Genomic DNA, 20,837 nt, shown 5'->3' with positions numbered 1-20,837 from the left:
ATGCCAACACACATATAGATTATGACATTGAGAGTGACACTGAAAGCACCACTGAGAGTTCTAGTACAGATGGCACGGTTATTGAGAGAGGTACACAAGCAATGTCCAGGCCATCGTTTGAGGCCGAACTGGAATTGCCAGAAGCACCTTAAAGACCAACTGAGTTAGTTCTAGGTATGAGCTTTCGTGTGCATGCACACTTCTTCAGATACCACACGAAAGCTCATACCTAGAACTAACTCAGTTGGTCTTTAAGGTGCTACTGGAAGGAATTTTTTTATTTTGTTTTGACCATGGCAGACCAACACGGCTACCTATCTGTAACTGGAATTGCCAGAGCCACTGTTTACTGTTGGTCATGGTTCTCCCAAAAGTCCCAAGGAAGAACCAGCCAGCAAAGAGGATTTGCACCTGATATGTAGATCTGAGAGAGTCACAAAGGGATTGCCACCCAAGAGGTACTCTCAGGAGTTTGCTAACACAGCTGTTGCATGTATAGCTGTGGCTAGCAGCTCAAAACCAGACACTGAGGTCTTGAGTGAGTACAGGGTTTGTCCACAGGAGAGACAAAGCCGCACCTGAAGGTTGCAAGAGTCAACACTGTTTCCTCAGACCAAGATAGAGCAAGAGCTCTGGTCCCATGGAAGACAGGTAACCAGAGGTTTGAACTGGTCAGTCCAGTTGCAGGTAGTTCCAAGAATGGAACTGGTACAACAGGGGTATACTATGTGTATGACAAATGTTTCTGTCTCTTGATGCTGCAGTAGCTTTCACAGTGAGGGTTACCTAAAAATGGGGGAGTGATGTTAGGATTTTTATCCACCCGTGCTGCTCCAGTACGTAGCACTATGTTGTTTATATCATGTGAGTGTCTGAGAGCGTGAGACAGGAAGTCTTAATACTGTTGGAACTTTAGTTTCACTTCTGTGTGTGATGTTTTTCTGTACTGATGCTGAGAGAGCACAGACATGCTGATGGATTCTTTGTATATAGACCGTAAAATAAATTTAGTTTAGAGCTACTGGTTGTCTCTTTCTTCTGCAACAAGAAGCCAGAAGACGAGTGTGCTCCTCTCAGGAGGGAGGGGTCGCTTATCACGGGCCTCTCTGGACTGCGGGAGATTTACAGCCAGAGAGTGACCATCGGAGAGACGCCCCGGTGTCTTGAGAAGGTGTGGCCTTCCTGGGCGTTTTTCCCAACACCGAAGACCCCTTCTGTTTACAGAAGATATTGAACTTCCTCACTTTGTGCCTCTTGCTTTGTTTCCGGTCTAGCAGCCCTCCCCTTAGCCTAGTCTTAGAAGGGATTGGCTCAGCTCCGATCTCTTCCCATTCTGACAAACTGCTTCCTTCTCTGTTCGCGCCAGTTTGCACTTCTTGAGAGCGTTGGCTGGGTTCTGGACTGCTCTCAGCCATTCCCTTATCAAATGGCACTCCAAGGGGTGGGGGAGCTGGCACCAGCCGATGCTCATTCTGCCTGGCAGTTAACCCTCTCTGTTCCTGGCTGCTTTCTTCAGCTGGTTGCAAACCTTCACTGGGATCTGGCTGCAAACCTTCCCTGGGGGTTGGCTCATTCATGACACTTTCACTGCCTCCTGTGGGAGGGAGTTCCATAGTTTAACTATGCACTGGGTGAAGGAGTTTCTGTTTACCTGTGCTGAAACCTCCAAAACTCAGCTCCATTGGATGCCCATGACTTCTGGTGTTAGGAGAGAGGGAGAAAAACTTTATTCACTCTCTCCTTGCCACTGGACAATGGCCTTGCAAATTCAAAGCGGTAATGGGCACCAGGAAATGTGCTGCACCCAGAATCCTTTGCCACTCATGGAGGCTCCAAGGCAGAGGGACTGGTTGAGAAACCTTTTTTCTGACTGGAAGACATTTGAACTCCAGAGGCCTCAATCACAAAAGTTATTTGAGGCAATTTTGGTGCTTGTTTTCAAAGTTGTTTGGCTTGAGACCATGCCAAACCCACGGAGGCAAATGCAGTGTCGGATTTTGTACAAGCTAAATAAGCTATAGCTTAGGGCCCCACTCTTTTGGGGGGCCGCAAAAAAATTTAAAGGAAAAAAACCCGGATGTACATTTCCAACATAAGATTTTGTTGTTGTTTAGTCATTTCCTTCAGAATGGAGAGGTTTGATCTTCTTGCAGTCCATGGGACTCTCAAGAGTCTCCTGCAGCACCAGAATTCAAAAGCATCTATTCTTCAGTGATCAGCCTTCTTTATGGTCCAGCTCTCACTTCCATACATCACTACCGGGAAAACCATAGCTTTAACTATACGGACCTTTTTTGGCAAGGTGGTGTCTCTGCTTTTTAAGATGCTGTCTAGGTTTGTCATTGCTTTTCTCCCAAGAAGCAGGCGTCTTTTAATTTCGTGGCTGCTCTCACCATCTGCAGTGATGATGGAGCCCAAGAAAGTAAAATCTCTCACTGCCTCCATTTCTTCCCCTTCTATTTGCCAGGAGGTGATGGCACCAGTGGCTTTGTTTTTTGGATGTTGAGCTTCAGACCATATTTTGCGCTCTCCTCTTTCACCCTCATTAAAAGGTTCTTTAATTCCTCCTTACTTTCTGCTGTCAAGGTTGTGTCATCTGCATATCTGAGGTTGTTGATATTTCTTCTGGGAATCTTAATTCCGGTTTGGGTTTAAACAAATAAAATAAAACCTACATACAGAAATAGTGTTTTGTCTTGTGTGGGCTGTGGGCTCCTATTTTTTATGTGCAAATGGCTTTAGATACCTATTAGGTCCATCAATGACCATATAGCTTATATTCAACACAAAAAACAGCAACCATTTGTTGTTGACAAAGGACAGCTGGACATATCAAGGGCCCCATGACCTTCAGGAGCTTAGGGCCTCATCAAACCTAAATCCGGCCCTGGGCATATGGGAACCTTGGGCCCTGACTCTTGGGCACCATCCATTCCAGGGAGGAAAGAGAAAACCCAGAACGTCATTCTACCATGTGTGATGTCATATTGGCTGCAAGCTGATTGGCCAGACCCCAAAAGGACAGTTTGTGATGTCGCGAGCAATGGGAATTGCTGGTGGAACCCGTCACGCACTGCGCCATGTAGGATGTTGTGGCTGCTTCTCCCTATTTTGGCTCTTTCCGCATTGCGGTCCACGCATGCGCAGGATGATACCTGCACGTAAGTTACACCAGAATCGGGGAGAGGGGGAGGAGGACCCGTCCGTCCATCGCAGTTAGCCCCAGTGATGTTCTGGAGCCTCCATGGCAGTCCGCTAGTGAACAAATAACACCTTTTCCGGGCGCACAACAGAGAGTCAGTGTGGTGTAGATGTTAGAGGGCTGCACTATGATCTGGGGGGTGCGGGGTTCATATACCCCAGGGGTCAGCAAACTTTTTCAGCAGGGGGCGGGTCCACTGTCCCTCAGACCTTGTGGGCGGCCGGACTATATTTTTTGGGGGGGGAAAGAAAGAACGAATTCCTAAGCCCCACAAATAACTCAGAGATGCATTTTAAATAAAAGCACACATTCTACTCATGTAAAAACACGCTGATTCCCGGACCATCCACGGGCCGGATTGAGAAGGCGATTGGGCTGGATCCGGCCCCTGGGGCTTAGTTTGCCTACCCATGATATACCCCCTACTTGGCCACCGAGCTCACTGGGTCATTTTGCGCCACGCACTGTCTCTCAGCGAAACCTACCTCACAGGGTTGTTGTGAGGGGGGAAGGGTGAGGGGAAGAGCTATATTTACACTAACTTGAGCCCCTTGGAGAAGAGGTGGGAAATAAATGCAAAAACCCTTTTAATCTGTCCTGGTGACCTGACTATTCTCCTGCTGATGGTGGATGCTTCCCATTTGAGCTGGCTGCTCTCTTGATCTGCTCCTGCTTTTAAAACTATTTCTGTGTTTTGACATTGCATGCATTTGGCTTCATTATTGGATTATTATTATTTTTTTAAAAAAACAATGTTGTTAGTTACTGCTGTGGGTACCCGAGGGGCAGAGAGACAGGGTGGAAATTTGCATAAGCATAAATTAGAATGTAGTTATCCTCAGAATATGCAGTTATTTTAATTGCATTTTTATGCATGAACATTCAAAATGCATTTACAGTTTTGATATCCCGAAGATGCTTTCTATTTATAACCTCAGTGAGAAAGCTTTAAATAATTCAGAATCACATTTCTGTTCCATATAATTAGTAAAAGGACACCAGAGTCTCTCAGATTGCTCTTGACGGTACCATTTTGCCTACGCGGAAGGGCAAGATACCATCTTTTTGCTGCAAGATTAAAGAAAGGACTTCTTCCCACAGTGCATAGTTAAACTATGGAACTCCCTGCCACAGGAGAGGCAGCAATGACTTTAAAAGAGGATTAGACAATTTGTGGACGAGAAGAAGGCTATTGATGGCTACTAGCCAGGATGGCAATGTTTCTGAGTCTTCTTCTTCTTTGGCAATCCCTCGTGGCCAAGTAAGATTGTCTTCCATAAACACAGTTTTAACAATGAGTCCATAAGTGACGCGGGTGGCGCTGTGGTCTAAACTTCTCCAAGTCTAACAGGGTCCCTGTCGTGTGGGGCTGCAGTTCTGATGTAGCCAGTGTGGTGTAGTGGTTAGGAGCGGTAGCCTCGTAATCTGGGGAACCGGGTTCGCGTCTCTGCTCCTCCACATGCAGCTGTTGGGTGACCTTGGGCTAGTCACACTTCTCTGAAATCTCTCAGCCTCACTCACCTCACAGAGTGTTTGTTGTGGGGGAGGAAGGGAAAGGGGAACGTTAGCCGCTTTGAGACTCCTTCGGGTAGTGATAAAGCGGGATATCAAATCCAAACTCTTCTTCTTCTCTTCTTCATCCACTGGAATGGAGCTCATGAGCCATGATGCCTGCGCAGCCTCACCTGCCTCCTCCCACCTGCACCTACAAACCGCGCCTTCCTTGTCTGATCTGCTCTCTTCTTCACAGGAGGGTGTGCGGAAGCCGCCCACTGGCTATGAGCCACGGCAACTCGCTGAGGATTGTGGGTGGCTCCAACGTTTTGCCGGGAACATGGCCGTGGGTCGTCAGCTTCCAGTTTCCGACGAGCCAGGGGCCCAAGCACTTCTGCGCAGGCGCCCTCATCAACGCCCAGTGGATCCTTTCCTCCGCTCACTGCTTTATGATCCAAAAGTAAGCAAAGCCAGGTAGACAAACCGCCCTATTTCGACTTTACTCAGCTTCTCCCCATGCCCACATCAGTTGGAATGAAATTTCGCAAGCGTTTTCTGTATGAAGATTCATCTAATGTTCCGATCTATAGGGATATACCGTATTTTTCGCTCCATAAGACTCACTTTTTTCTCCTAAAATGTAAGGGGAAATGTCTGTGTGTCTTATGGAGCGAATGCATGGTCCCTGAAGCCGAATTGCCTGGGGGCAAAAAGCAGATTGTACTTTTATATATATATATAAAGAGGGAAGGGGGTATCAAAACGAAGCTGCTGAGCAGCTGATTGGCAAGTGATCAGGAGGGTGATAAAGGACGCTAAAGGAGGCTGCCTGGCAGGGGGGAGGTAAAAGCCCATGGGTCCTCAGGATTTTTGCACTGGGTCACCCCAAATTCACCATCAGATCACATAGCATGTCCATGGCTACAGCCTTCACCCAAAAAATAATGCACCCACTGTTTCGTGGGGCAACAATGGCGCAAAAACGTGGTTACAAAGCACGGATCCACATGGATCCTCAGGATTTTCGCATTGGGTCACCCCAAATTCACTGCCAAATCACATGTCTGTGGCCACAGCATGAACCACAAAAATCATACATCCACTGTTTCGTTCAGAATATTTTTTGTGTGTGTTTTCCTCCTCTAAAAACTAGGTGCATCTTATGGAGTGAAATACGTTACATATCTCGGCAAGGAATTTCCCCGTACACATTATTTTCACAAAGACAAATGTTTGTTTGAGTGTGCCTTTCACTAATACAGGGTGAGTTTTGTAAAAGAGGCCCCGTGGAACATGTGTACTCTGTATCCACGGGGGCCTCTTTTAAAGGACTCACCCTGTATTTGCTCTTGGGGGGGGGGTGTTACACTTTTTTTGTTTGTGCAACTCCTACCAGCCCAAGCCAGCATTGCCGTTTGTTGGGGAAGACAGGGCATCCTATTGGCTAGATCAACGAGCAGCTGTTCTTCCTTTCCTGTACCAGACCCCAAGTGGTCCCTTTTGGCCCTCCCCCCACTTTCGCTTCATGTTCCTTGGACTCTTACTCCATCATGCTTGGTGCTGCTGACCCCAGGGCCACTTTCTGAACACACCATTCTTTCCACTGTGCTACACACACACACACACACACACACACACACACACACACACAACCACACACCAGAGATTTCCCCAAAACATTCAGCCCCTTGGGTGAGTCTTCAAGGTTCTGTCCTGAGCCTGGTGCTGCGTGGTGAGTTCCTGCCCCCACCAGTGGAAATAATGACACATGGCACAATTATTAAGGTTAATGGGCTAAATAAGGCCACAACTTTATTGGTTACAGGTGATGAGCAGTATTGGCTTAGGCATTGGTCCTAACCAACTATATCTGACTCCAGCCCTTCTGCTTGAAGTCTGGGAAGGGTTAACCACCAGTAGGGGGAGTCCTGCTGATGCACATCAGCTAGGAACTCCCCCGGGGTCATTGCTTGGAGACGTGCCTTAGGCCCTCACCTCCCCAGGGTTCGGACAGGGCCACACCCCCTGGAATCCATTAACAAACTACCCTTCAATATGTGGGGCAGGTGATGGCACTACCTCCCCTCTTCCTTCTACAGAACAATACCAATGCCTAACCGCCAATACCCAGAAAGTTGTGACGATTTGCTACAAGGTAGGTGAAAACCAAGTGGCTGGTGCCAATTTGCCAAGTGGAAAAATTCCTACCAGGCCCCTCAACGGCGACCAACCAAGGTCCATAGCAAGCTCAAAGAACGAAAACATTATAGGGCGGGAGGGTGGGAAAAACAGGAACAGCTGGCAGGTGGCAAAGAGGGAGTTCCCTTGCCATGTCTTGCCTTAAATAGGGCAGGCCACGCCCCCTGAGCCAGCTGATTGGCTGGCCAGGTGACGACGCGGCCGGGAATCCCCCCATTTGCACAGCGACTGGTTCCAGCCACCACGCAAATGTTGGGACCATGACGCCCGCAACCCCACCTCCTCCGTAGGGCGAAAGTGGCTTTGCCTAGCACCAATCATTCATAAATGACTTGGATGAAGAAATTGAAGGGATGCTAATCAGATTTGCACATGGCACCAAACTGGGAGGGGCAGCTAATACCACAGAATCAGGATTCAGGATAACTTTAACAAAATGAATGCCTTGGCAGACACACAAATATGGAATGGGGGAACACGGGGCTTGCCAACAGTATAGGTGGAAAGGTTCTAGGTGTCTTAGTAGACCGCAATAGTGTGGTGCAGCTGTATCCACAGAAGTTTAGTGTCCAGTCCCCACCTGGAATCCTGTGTCCAGTTCTGTGCACCACAATTTAAAAAGGATGTTGACAAGCTGGCAGGTGTGCAGAGGAGGGCAACCAAGATGATCAAGGGTCTGGAAACTAAGCCTGATGAGGAACGGTTGAAGGCTCTGGGTATGTTTAGCCTGGAGAAGAGGAGACTGAGAGGTGATAGGATAGTCGTATTCCAATATCTGAAGGGCTGCCACATGAAAAACGGAGCAAGCTTGTTTTCTGCTGCTCTGGAGGACTTGAGTCAATGTTTTCAAATTGGAAGAAAGGAGAGTCCAACTAAACGTCAGAAAAAAACTTCCTGATGGTAAGAGCTGTTTGACAGCGGAAAAGACTTTCTCAGATAGTGATGGACTCTCCTTGCTTGAAGGTTTTTAAGTAGAAGTTAGATGGCCAACAGTCAGGGATACTTTAGCTGTGACTCCTGTATTGCAGAAGGCTGTCCTAGATGACCCCTGACGTCCCTTCCAATTCTACAATTCTGTGATTCTCTGAAATCTCATTTTAAGTCTTCCCTCCCCCCCGCCCCCCAGGTTTGTAAAAGTTGAGTATTTGAAGGTGCACATTGGCGTCACGCAGCGTTCCAACCCCGGCCCCGATGCCCAGGTCCGCTCCATCAAGAGAATCGTGGACCACGAACACTTCCGCCACGAGGGGTATCTCAACGACATCACCCTGATTGAGATGGACAAGCCAGTGGTCTGCAACGACTACATCCAGCCTGCCTGTTTGCCAGACGAAAACCTGGAGGTGGATTCCCTGACCCATTGCTACACCTGTGGTTGGGGCATCACACAGATAAAGTGTGAGGACCACCCCCTTCCCCTCCCCACAAAGAGACGTGGTTTGCAGGGGCCTCTCGTGGTCCATTCTCCATCACCCTGACAGCCTCAGGTCTTGAGGTAGGGCTGGGAGCCAGCCAGCCTCTTGTGATCAGGATGCTTCCCCGCTGGGAGTTTCAGAAGCAAAGGCGAGGAAAGGAAGAGGGATTGAATTGTTGCTTTGGAGACTCTTAAGGACCTTAAGCTGAGCACAGGAATTGAGGGAGGGGGGAATGGCATAACAGAGGGCAGCACTTTTGCAGAAATTGGAGGGACAAGTCCAGGTGTGGGAGAACCTGCAGTCCCCCAAATGTTGGTGGACTTCAATCTCCATCAGCCTTGGACATTGGTTGGGGCTGATGGAGCCCAAAAGCATCTGGAGGTCCATGCATCCCCCACCCTTGTACTAATCTCTTAGTCAATGGATTGTTGCTGTTTAAATAATAATAATAATAATAATAATAATAATAATAATAATAATAATAAGGTAAAGGGACCCCTGACCATTGGGTCCAGTCGTGGCCAACTCTGGGGTTGCAGCGCTCATCTTGCTTTACTGGCCGAGGGAGCCGGCGTACGGCTTCCGGGTCATGTGGCCAGCATGACTACACCGCTTCTGACAAACCAGAGCAGCCCACGGAAACGCTGTTTACCTTCCCGCCGGAGTGGTACCTATTAATCTACTTGCACTTTGACGTGCTTTTGAATTGCTAGGTTGGCAGGAGCAGGGACCGAGCAACGGGATTCGAACTGCCGACCTTCTGATCAGCAAGTCCTATGTTCTGTGGTTTAAGCCACAGTGCCACCCGCGTCCCTAATAGTAGTAGTAGTAATAATAATAATAATAATAATAATAATAGCAATATATTTATACCCCGCTCATCTAGCTGGGTTTCAACAAAAGGTAAATACATTAAAACATCAGTCATTAAAAACTTCCCTAAACAGGCCTGCCTTCAGATGTCTTCTAAACATCAGGTAGTTGTTACCGTATTTTTTGTTCTAGAAGACTCACTTTTTCCCTCCTAAAAAGTAAGGGGAAATGTGTGCGCGTCTTATGGAGCGAATGCAGGCTGCGCAGCTATCCCAGAAGCCAGAACAGCAAGAGGGATCGCTGCTTTCACTGCGCAGCGATCCCTCTTGCTGTTCTAGCTTCGAGATTCAGAATTTTTTTTTTCTTGTTTTCCTCCTCCAAAAACTAGGTGCGTCTTGTGGTCTGGTGCGTCTTATAGAGCGAAAAATACGGTAATTTCTTTGACATCTGATGAGAGTGCATTCCAGAAGGGCAGGCGCCACTATTGAGAAAGCCCTCTGCCTGGTTTCCTGTAACTTCCCTTCTCACAGTGAGGAAACTGCCAGAAGACCCTCGGAGCTGGACCTCAGTGTCCGGGCTGAGCGATGCGGGTGAAAGCACTCCTTCAAGTATACTGGGCCGAGGCCGTTTAGGGCTTGAAAGGTCAGCACCAATATGCTGAATTGTGCTCAGAAATGTACTGGGAGCCAATGTAGGTCTTTCATGACCAGTGTTATGTGGTCTCGGTGGCCACTCCCAGTCCCCAGTCTGGCTGCCACATTCTGGATTAATTGCAGTTTCCAGGTCACCTTCAAAGGTAGCCCCACGTAGAACGCATTGCAGTAGTCCAAGCGGGAGATAACTAGAGATGCACCACTCTTGCGAGACAGTCTGTGGGCAGGTAGGGTCTCATCCTGCATACCAGATGGAGCTGGTAGTCAGCTGCCCTGGACAAATTCATGAAGCTGCCTTGTCTGTTGGCCCAACCAGCCCAGCATCCTCTATCCTGATATGCAGCAGCTGTGCAGCATCATTTCCACAGGTGCCTCCCATCACCTGCCACAGCCTTCTCCCCAAAAAGCTAAGAGTTCTGTCATGGCATCTTCAGAAGGAAGGACCAGAACTCAACAGCTGAGTGCATTCATCCCATGTAGAAGAGATCAGATGCCTGGATTTCTGGTCCAATGCTCAAGCAAACTAAACTATAAGCCTTTCCCAACCCGATTTTGGATAGCAGCCCCTTTCTCCCTGGCTATTAGAGTCTGAGAGATATTGTGGTCCTGAACCGTTTAAAGCTTTATAGGTGAAAACCAGCACTTTGAGTTGGGCCCAGAAGCTAATTGGCAGCCAGTGCAGTTGGGTCAGCGCTTATGTTGATATCACAAAGTATCTCTTGGGTAGGTGGAGCAGAGTGACTTTCTCTCATTGAGGAGAGAAACCCTCAGCCCACCTCCTTACACCCAAGATTTTGGGACCGAGGCTTTCACTAGGTCAGGTGCTGTCAGTTCTTGATGAGCTTTGCCCAGAAGACCTCTTGTGTTAGAAATTAAGGTCCATCAGGCAGGTACCAGCTCGGCCTTCTCCCTGCTTTCTGCCCACAGGGCGTGCCCCGTACGCGGACATCATGCAAGAGGCCAGGGTGACCATAATGCCCTCCGACATCTGCAACAGCAGCAAGTGGTATGACGGACAGATCATACAGGAGAACATCTGCGTCATATCTGAGGAAGCAAAGGTGGACCGATGTAAGGTAGGTGCGAGCTAAAGCCCCGTGTCCTCATTCCCCATCATGGTGGTTCTGGTCTTCCGAGCTCCACCTTGGCTTGCTAAACTGAGGCGTCCTGTTACAAGCCAAGACCTGCTGGGGAGGTCCAGTGGAGGCCAGCGGGCGTGTGAGGAAGAAGCTTGCTGTGGAGCAGAGAGTATTTAGACTACACACTGAGCAACCAGGATCAGGAGCGAACGGAGGTCTCAAGTTTGGTGCTCTTGATGGTGCAGGCATCTAAGGAGGAACTTGCAAGCTCAGAGGAGGCTCCCTGTTGCAGATACTAAGCCCAGGCAGGTGGGAAACTGGGAGGAGCCACTCAACAGGGGGAGGAGCCTAAGATCTGCTCCCCTGTGCTCCCATTAAAGGTCCTTTGCTCAAGTAAAATGTGCAGGGGTCTGTTGGTGCCTGGCTAACAGATTCCTTCAGAGTAGGGAGTTGGTTTTGGGCTCCAACATGGATTTGGCAGTTCTGCTAGTGCAAAGAGTAATCTTCGATGTTGGGGACTCTCTTCAAAGGAGGCTGGATGTCCACCTGTCATGATCCTTTAGCTGTGATTTCTGCATCCCAGGTGGTTGGACTAGATGACCCTCGGAACCCCTTCCAAGTGTACAATCTTACGATTCTGCAAGCCCACCTGATTCATTTCCTTCCTGTCACTGGCAAAATTGTGGCGGGCTGTGCGTTGTCCCATGTAAGAGTGTTGTTGGGCAAATCCCATGGAAAGCGAAGGCCATTGGGTGTGCATTGCAGCTGCAGTTCCTGAAAGCAAGGATCTCCTTGCAGGGCTGGTGCATCCCATTTTGCCACCTGAGGCAGAATGGGAAGGTGCTGCCACGCCAGGCCTCCCCTCCAGAAGCCCCTTTTAACTGGGTTGTGCAAGGGCGCTCGCAGAGCGGCGGCACCGGCAGTGGATTCCAACCATGTGAAATTAGCCCTTCCCTGGCTCCTCAGGGGTTCTGAATGGCTGAGTCTCCTTGCCCAGGGCTGGCCCGTCCATGAGGCAGACTGCCTCAGGTGGCAGAATCCACAGGAACCGCCGCCACCAGATAAGGGAAGAGAAGCTTCTAGGTTCTGGCAATATCTCAGGAGACTAGGAACTTTGCCCTTGCTTGCTCAGGAAGGTCAAGGGAAGCCTCCATGTGATCTCATGAGGCTCTCGGGTGATCTGGTGGGGCCCTTGTGTGGTGCCGCCAGAACCTGGAACCTTTTAAGCTTAAAAATTAATATGCAAAAGTATAAAAGGCGCAGGGAGATAGGATAATATTGTATTACGGATCGAATAACAAATAAAGTGAGTAACGCAAAAATAACAAAAATAATAGTAAAGAGTATCGCACAGGGGTGGAGGGAAGTACTGGGTTGTGGGGGAGGGAGGTGAAGGGATTAATTGAAATTGTTAAAGATTGGTATAGGATTTAAGAGATGTAAATTTCCATGAAGATTCTATAAGGAAAGCAGAAAGCAGCAAGAAATATCAAGTAAAAGTATTGGAAAGGTAAAGGTGAAGGTGAAGGGACCCCTGACCATTAGGTCCAGTTGTGGCCGACTCTAGGGTTACAGCGCTCATCTCGCTTTATTGGCCGAGGGAGCCGGCGTACAGCTTCCGGGTCATGTGGCCAGCAGGACTAAGCCGCTTCTGGCGAACCAGAGCAGCGCACGGAAACGCCGTTTACCTTCCCGCCGGAGCTGTACCTATTTATCTACTTGCACTTTGACGTGCTTTCGAACTGCTAGGTTGGCAGGAGCAGGGACTGAGCAATGGGAGCTCACTCCGTCGCAGGGATTCGAACCTCCGACCTTCTGTTTTTTTTTGTTTTTTTTAATATAATATTTATTAGATTTTTGTTTAACAATAAAAGCACATAATAACATAACATTTTCCAATATCCACATTTCGTACACCTCCTTGGACTTCCTCACGACTCTTGTTCCTGCTTTCTAAACTCATAAATTTTGCCAGCAAATTATTAACTTAGTTTAATTTATATAATAAAATTTTCCACTGTTAATATCTCAAATTTTGAAATTTAACAACTCTCTTATTGAAACTTAATTATAAAATACTGTTTATCCAAAATTTGTCTTTTCTTTCAGTTCCGTTCAAATTTATATTCCTTGTTACTAATTTGTTGGAGCCGTGTTATTACAGATCTTACATCTTTCTTAACATTCATACAATTTACAATGTTTTTGTAGATAATCCTTAAATTTCTTCCAATCCTCCTCCACCAGTTCTTCTCCCAGGTCTGTGTATTCCATTTTAGCAGCAAGTTATACATTCTTGAAAGTATCTTAGAGCTGGGTTCTAACAGTTCTGTTTCTAACTTTGATTTTTCCACCTGGAATCCTAATTTTTTATCTGACTTAAAAGCTTCTTTGATCTGAGCATAATGTAACCAATCTCGCACTTTCCCCTTTAGTTTCTCCAAACTCTGCAACCTCCAATTGTCTCCATCTTTTTCTATTATTTCCCAATATTTCGGCCATTTGGCCTCCATATTGACTCTTTTCGGGGCCTTAGCCTCCATTGGTGATAACCACCTTGGGGTCTTGTTTTCCAATAAGTCCTTATATTTTGACCAGACATTAAACACTGCTTTTCTGACAACATGATTCTTGAAAGCCTTGTGTATTTTAACCTTGTCATACCACAGATATGCATGCCAACCAAACGCATTATTGAATCCTTCCAAATCTAAAACATCAGTGTTTTCAAGAAGTAGCCAATCTTTCAACCAGCAGAAAGCTGCTGATTCATAATACAACTTTAAGTCTGGCAGGGCAAAGCCCCCTCTTTCTTTAGCATCAGTTAATATCTTAAACTTAATTCTGGGCTTTTTGCCCTGCCAGACAAATTTGGAAATATCTCGCTGCCACCTCCCAAAACACTCCATTTTATCCACTATCTGCAAAGTTTGAAACAAAAACAACATTTCTGGCAATACATTCATCTTGATAACAGCAATACGTCCTGACAAGGAGAGTTTCAATCTTGACCATACATCTAGATCCCTTTTAATTTCAGACCAACATTTTTCATAATTGTCTTTAAACAGATTCCTGTTCTTCGCTGTTATGTTTACCCCTAGGTATCTTACTTTTTTGACCACATTTAATTCTGTCTCTTTCTGAAACCTTTCTGACTCTAAAGGAGTCAATTTTTTCCCCAAAACCTTAGTTTTTTGCTTGTTAAGTTTAAATCCCGCCACTCGACCAAACTCATGAATCAATTGCAATACCCTTTTAGTACTAGGCTCTGGCTCCTGTAAGGTCAAAACTAGGTCATCTGCAAATGCTTTCAGTTTGTATTGTTTCGCTCCAACCTGAATACCTTCCACCAACCGGTCTCCTCTAATCATATTCAAGAGCACTTCCAGGACCGATATAAATAACAAAGGGGATATAGGGCAACCTTGTCGTGTTCCTTTCTCAATTCTAAACTCTTCTGTCACCACATTGTTAACTATCAATTTTGCTTTTTGCTCTGAATAAATTGCCTCTATCCCATTATGAAACCCCGCCCCACTCCCATTCCTTCCAAATTTTTCTTCATAAACTTCCAAGAGATGTTGTCAAAGGCCTTCTCCGCATCTATGAAAATTAACACAGCTTTTGTATTAATATTTGTTTGCAAAAGTTCCAAAATGTCAATAATATTCCTTGTGTTAGCAAACAAATGTCTACCTGGGAGAAAGCCTGCTTGGTCCTTATGAATTACTTCATTAAGGACTTTTTTAAATCTTCTTGCTAGAATGTCTGCAAATATTTTGTAATCCGCATTTAAAAGGGAGATGGGGCGGTAATTCCTAAATTGCGTCTTTTCAGATTCTAGTTTAGGTATCAACGTGATGAAAGCTTCTTTCCACGACTCCGGTGCCTTCTTCCCCTCCATAATTTCATTGCAAACCTCCATTAATGGATGCATCAAATAATCTTTCAATGTCTTATAATATTTGGAGGTAAGCCCATCTGGCCCTGGAGACTTGCCCAGTTGCATGTTCTGAATGGCCTCCTCAATTTCTAATTGTGTTATTTTATAATTCAGGATTGTTCTGTTCTTAAGAGACAACTTTGGTAGACCATTCTTCTTTAAGAACTGTTCTATCTCTGATTCATTTTGCGGCCCCTGTGTAGTTGTTTGAAATATCTCTGGATTTCCACCGGGTTCTGAATATTTCTTCCCTCAATTTCCAAGTTTGTTACTGTGTTCAACTTTTGTCTCTTTTTCAGCTGCCATGCTAGCAGCTTTCCACATTTATTTGCCGATTCAAAGGATCTTTGTTTCATTAACTTAATTTTCCATTCCACTTCTTGATTTATCAATTTTGAATATTGTGCTTGATAATGTTTAATTTCTCTTAAAATCTCCTTTGATTTCGGTCTCAATCTTAACTTCTTCTAACCTTCTTTAATTTTCTCCAAAATCTTATCTTTCTTGTCATTCTGTACTTTTTTCTTAATTGTATTCTGTTGTATAAGAAACCCTCTCATCACCGCCTTACTTGCGTCCCAGACAGTTCTTTTTTCCACCGTAGTATTCAGGTTTATCTCAAAATAGTCCTTCAAAACTTTTTGGGCCTTTTTAATAATGTCCTGGTCTCTAAACAAATTGTCATTCATCCTCCATCTGAAGGAGCCGGTTGGAGTTAATCTCATGTCCATCTTGACAGCGTTATGGTCGGAGCAGGTCTTTGGGCAGATTTCCACTTTTTTTATCTTAGGCGCCAGGCCTCTAGTTGTCCAAATTTGGTCGATTCTTGTCCATGTCAGTTGGGCTTCAGAAAAGAATGTTCCTTCTCTTCCTAGGGGGTTCTTTGTTCTCCAGATGTCAATCAAGTCCATATTGTCAGTCATTTCAAAGAATGTTTTAGGTAGTCTGCCGTCTTTTGTCACATTTTGACTGTGTGACTTGTCCATGTTGGTTGAACCTCCGACCTTCTGATTGGCAAGTCCTAGGCTCTGTGGTTTAACCCAGAGATCAGTGTAAATGAAAACATGAGACTTACGGTTTTGCTACATATGATTTTTATTTTGGAGTTGTCTCTTGTAAAGAATGTATATTATGTGAATAAGAATAACAAAAGAACCTGCAACCAGGTGACCCCAGCAAGCACGGCTTTGGTGGGGGTATCAAGGGGGGTGGAAATGGACACACAGTGTGGCGCTTCCCCTCTTTGCCTCTGGTGGCAAAATGAGATGGGCTGCCTCTGCCCTTGCTCCTCATGCCGCTTCCCTCTTCCCGCTGCAGGGCGATGGGGGCAGCCCCCTCATGTGCAGGCCAGCGAGATCCGAGCGCTTCTGGGTCGTGGGTCTCAACAGCTGGGGCAGAGGCTGCACGGTCGGGAAGGTCCCAGGCGTCTTCACCGCCACCCAGCACTTCTACTACTGGATCCAGAGAATACTGAAGAACCCTCCTGCCTCCGCTCTTGTCCCGCCATTCAAACCAACACCGCCCCCGACCAAGCCCCCCTCCACTGCCTCCACCCTGTTTTCACCCCCAGCCTGGGCAACGGCACCCAATTTAAAGAGACCCACTCATATGTTGGTGAACGGCAAGTATTACGGGTACGGGGGCAAGGCCCGTCCAACTTACTCGTTTGAACGCCCCGGTTATGTTGCAACCACGACCTCCCGGCCTCGTAGCACGTGGGGCTGGTACACGGGCCCAAAGAGGACTTTCCCTCCCTATAAGTTCACTTTCCCCCCCTATAAGCCGACAACTCCCTGGTATCTCACCAGCACAAAGTTCCTGGGCTGGAATGTGCGGCCTAGCATTATTTACAGGCTGCCCAAGCGGAAGCCGGCCACCACGGTGAAACCAACGACCCAGTGGCAGTACCAGCCCTGGACCACCATGGCGCGACCACAGACCCAGTGGCAGTACACGCGCCGGACCAGGCCCAGTAACTGGGGCAAATAGGCCTTCAACCACAAACACAGACCAGAGGTCTTGGCCACAGGTTCAAAGCACAGCTATGGGCCTGACCCTGATCCCATCTGCTGCCATGCTGCTGTCACTCAGAGAGATTACAGCCGGGCTCCGGCACGAATCAATCCTCAGTTTGCCCTTTTGCAACCGTCTTGGGAAGCAAAAGATGGCAGGAGGATTCTGGATGATGGCGACTCTGTCTGAGCTCATGTCAGAGCCAGCCTGAGAATGAATTCCCACCCAAGGAACCAGACAAGATGCTCAAAGTATCTGGAAGCTCCTCGACTCATGGCACATTATTGGTGAGAAGACCCTCTTCCTTCTTTGGGTGGGTCCTGTGGGAACTTCTTGTACAAGCACATTAAAAATAAAAGTGGTGCCAGACTTCTACTGAGCTTGTCCTGGTCATTCCTCTCCGGGCAGTGCATAGTGGGAAGGCAGGGGTAGGTAGAAAAGGGACTTATGCCATGTTAGGTCTTCTTCCATCCATCAAACCCAGGAGTGAGGGACACTTTGCAGCTCAAGGGCCACACTTCCCTCTGAGCCCCTCCCCAGGGGCCATATGCCAGCAGTGGGCGGGGCTAAGGCAAAAGTGGGCGGGGCAGCAAAATAAGTCCTGCCCTCTGCTGCTCCAGAGGGTCAGACTCAAACCAATGGATTCAAATGACAAGAAAGGAGATTACGACTAAACATTGGGAAGAGTTTTCTGGCGGCAAGAGCTGTTTGGCAGTGGAATGGACTCCCTTAGAAGGTGGCGGGCTCCAACCCTTCATTGGCACTTTCTAGGCATTGTTTACCCCCTATGATTTTAGCCGTCTCTATTTTATCTGTAAGCTGCCTTGAGTTCCTGACTTGGAAAAAGGAGGGACATGAATAAATATAATCATAATATCTACTCACTTTTAATGAGCCACTGGAAGGTCACTTTGGATGGAGGAGCACACAGGCTGTTTCTTTCCCCCGACACAACTCCATTTTTAACAATAACAATAATAGTTTTATTATTTGTACCTCACCCATCTGGCTGGGTTGCCCCAGCCAATCCATTTTTTTGATGGGATAAAATTCAACTCTTCGTTCCATCTCCTTGTGGTTTACAAATATACAGTATTTTTATATTCACCCATTTACTGCTCCTTGTTTCTGCTCTGCTAGTCGTTTTTTTGGTACCATCATCATCGTTTATTGATTGATTGCATTTACCGTACTTTTCTGTGTATAAGAATATGTTAAAAAGTGGAGGTCGTATTGTACATGGATAGTACATAGGGTGGACGTTTGATTGGTTGCTGCCATTGGTTGCTGTCAGCGGCTATTGGGCTTGTTATTGGTTGCTGCACCAAGGGCTGGTGTTGATTGGCTGACTCTGTGGCAATTGGGTGGGCTTCTGCCAGCGAGGGGACAGACGAGGGGCTGATTTTGTGCCGCATGCGGGTGAGCAATTTTTGGCAATCCCCCCCCTCAAAAAAAGCTCAACAACTCTGAGCCATCTCTCCCCATTTTCTTAAATTTGAGTCTCCCAAAATAGGGGACGTCTTATATATGGGGGCAACTTATACACAGAAAAGTACAGTATTTCCTGCCCTTCCTCAGCAAGGAGCACCGGGCAGCATTCCCCTTTGGGCTAGGCTCTGGGTTATTTTACCGGATTCAGAGTAAGCAGTAGGTGGCAGTGTGGTGTGGCAGAGCCCACCTCACTCCTGGTTGCCTGACTTGCTGCTAAATACCGGGACAGAGGAGGGGTCCAAGGAGGGAGCAAGTTCAGCCTGGTGCAAACACCCTGGCAGAGCTGTCCCTTGCCTCCTGCCCCCTGCATTGCACCATGCTGGCCTTGCCCCCAGCTCGCCCCTTCCCCACTCCATTCTGACATGCTGCAGCAATGCAGGCGACCAAAGGTCAAGGCATTCACACTTCTCTGAATTTTGCAGTGCAGGTTTCCAGTGAATGTATGTACATGAAAAATGCACATCCTGGAGCCAGGCATGCATAGAAAATGTGTGCCTTGGTGAAAATAACATGCAAGTGTTAGATTACATGCTTTGCGAATATGTGTACATTAGGCAAAATTTCACACAAACTTAGGAGAAATTCACAGAGATGAATTTTCACAAGGACTTTAAGAAATAAAAGAATCTCAAACTGATGTACAAAATGTGAAGAATTGAGGGCTGGGGAAATGAGGAAGAAAGAGAAACGAAAATGGATAGATCTGCCGGCACCTTCTCTCAACATGCCTCTCACACCTTGTCACAGCCAGATGGGCAGGGTATAAATAATCATCATCATCATTATCATTATCATCACCATCAATCATCATCATCATCATCATCATCATCAATAATAATACAGTGGTGCCCCGCAAGACGAACGCCTCGCAAGATGGAAAACCCGCTAGACGAAAGGGTTTTCCGTTTTGGAGGCGCTTCGCAAAACGAATTTCCCTATGGGCTTGCTTCGCAAGACGAAAGCCCATGGAGAAATCTCCAGGACAGCGGGGAAGTGCAGCGCGTCTTCCCCACTGTCCTCAGACCTCCTCCGAATGCTGGCGGTGGGGTGGAGAGACCTCCTCCCTCTGCCAGCCTTCGGATGGCTGCTCCGAAGGCTGGCGGTGGGGCGGAGAGACCTCCCTCCCTCCGCCAGCCTTGGGATGGCTCCTCCGAAGGCTGGCCGTGGGGCGGAGAGACCTTCTCCCCACGCCAGCCTTCGGATGGCTGTCCTGAAGACTTGCGGTGGGAGGTGGGTTTTCCTTCCCACCGCCAACTTTCAGAATGCTGTTCTGAATGTTGGCGTGGGGAGGAAAAACCCTCCTCCCACCGCAAGCCCCGGGAACAGAGGGGAAGCGCTGCGCGCCTTCCCCTCTGTTCCCGTACCTGTCCTGAAGGCTTGCGGTGGGGAGAAAAGCCCTTCTCCGCACTGCCAGCCTGGCAAGCGGTCTCCATAGGAACGCATTAATTGATTTTCAATGCATTCCTATGGGAAACCGTGCTTCGCAAGACGAAAAACTCGCAAGAAGAAAAAACTTGTGGAACGAATTAATTTCGTCTTGCGAGGCACCACTGTAATAATAATAATCATCATCACCACCATCATCGGCTTCCTTTGTCTCAGGACACCCCTTTCCCCTGCCTTTATTTCTAAGGCTAATGGTTGTTGGAATTTGGCTCAGCAGACCTTCAACTTACGTGTGATTTACTTAAGCAATTTCAACTTTGCACAGGCAGAAGACAAATAAATAAATGGGGAGCTGGTAGGTGGGGGGAAGACAGTCAGAAGGGGCTGTCTGGGATCTCATAAGATCTTGCAAAAGCCCGACAAGATCTCGTGCAGCCTTCCCAGAGCCCCGGAAGGCAAGGATAGTTAAACGGGATGTGTACATGTGTGGCTCCAGGGGTCTTCTTGCTTTTGCACGATTTTACGAACCCCTGGAATAATAACCCCACATGTAGGATGTGGGCTTGCTGTAAATATATTGCAGCGTTGTGCAGAAAAAGAAGCCCAGTGAGGTTGAAAGGACAAAGCAAACTGGAGGCTTATTTGTCGTGCCAAACAAAGGCATTCCGAGCACAGGTTTCTCCCACGGCCAAGATGGAGGCACTAGCGTACACTAACTCATGCTGACCTGGAGAAGGAAGAGGAAGGGAGGACACAAAGTCAGAAAGGAGGTCACCTACTTTACCAACAAACAGCTGCTGAAAGAGGGAAGAATAGGTTGCCTTTCTGTCTATCCTCCCAGCCAATGGTCCAGGCAACTTATTGCAACCAGGTAACTTATTGCTCCCAGCAAAGGCCACTTCCCATTGGTGCTCCCTGAGGCTGATGGGAGTTGTAGTCCAAAACATCTGGATCAGGGAAGGCAGCTCTCTCTATTTTCTATACTCTAGCCTGGCTCACTGTGCAGGAATCAGAATCTGGTGGAGAATGGAATATACCACTTTGCATCACAGCTGGGGGGGAGAACCCTTTTTTAAAAAAATGCTCCTCCACATGACAAATTCAGTGCAAAACAGGCAGGGAATGAGCTGGGCTAGAAGACCACTC

General features: G+C 47.4%; 1 protein-coding gene across 2 annotated transcripts; it reads left to right on the top strand.

The window, feature by feature from the left end:
* Positions 1–3,035: 3,035 nt before the first annotated feature.
* LOC309351896 (acrosin-like) lies at positions 3,036–17,154 on the top strand. 2 transcript variants are annotated; one of them, XM_081880071.1, is made up of 5 exons: positions 3,036–3,161; positions 4,953–5,170; positions 8,022–8,293; positions 10,704–10,852; positions 16,119–17,154. In XM_081880071.1, the coding sequence occupies exons 2-5, from the start codon at positions 5,037–5,039 to the stop codon at positions 16,788–16,790; spliced, it is 1,227 nt and encodes a 408-aa protein (XP_081736197.1). In that variant the 5' UTR covers positions 3,036–3,161; positions 4,953–5,036; the 3' UTR covers positions 16,791–17,154. The 2 variants fall into 2 exon arrangements, with proteins under 2 accessions (XP_081736197.1, XP_081736196.1); XM_081880070.1 differs by having other exon boundaries at positions 3,042–3,161; positions 4,953–5,156.
* Positions 17,155–20,837: the final 3,683 nt, after the last annotated feature.

This window comes from Podarcis erhardii, assembly GCF_964252035.2.
Source record: "Podarcis erhardii genome assembly, chromosome: 10".
NCBI classification, from domain to species: domain Eukaryota; kingdom Metazoa; phylum Chordata; class Lepidosauria; order Squamata; family Lacertidae; genus Podarcis; species Podarcis erhardii.
The sequence above is the reverse complement of the archived record's forward strand: the minus strand, read 5'-3'. Positions and strand labels throughout refer to the sequence as shown.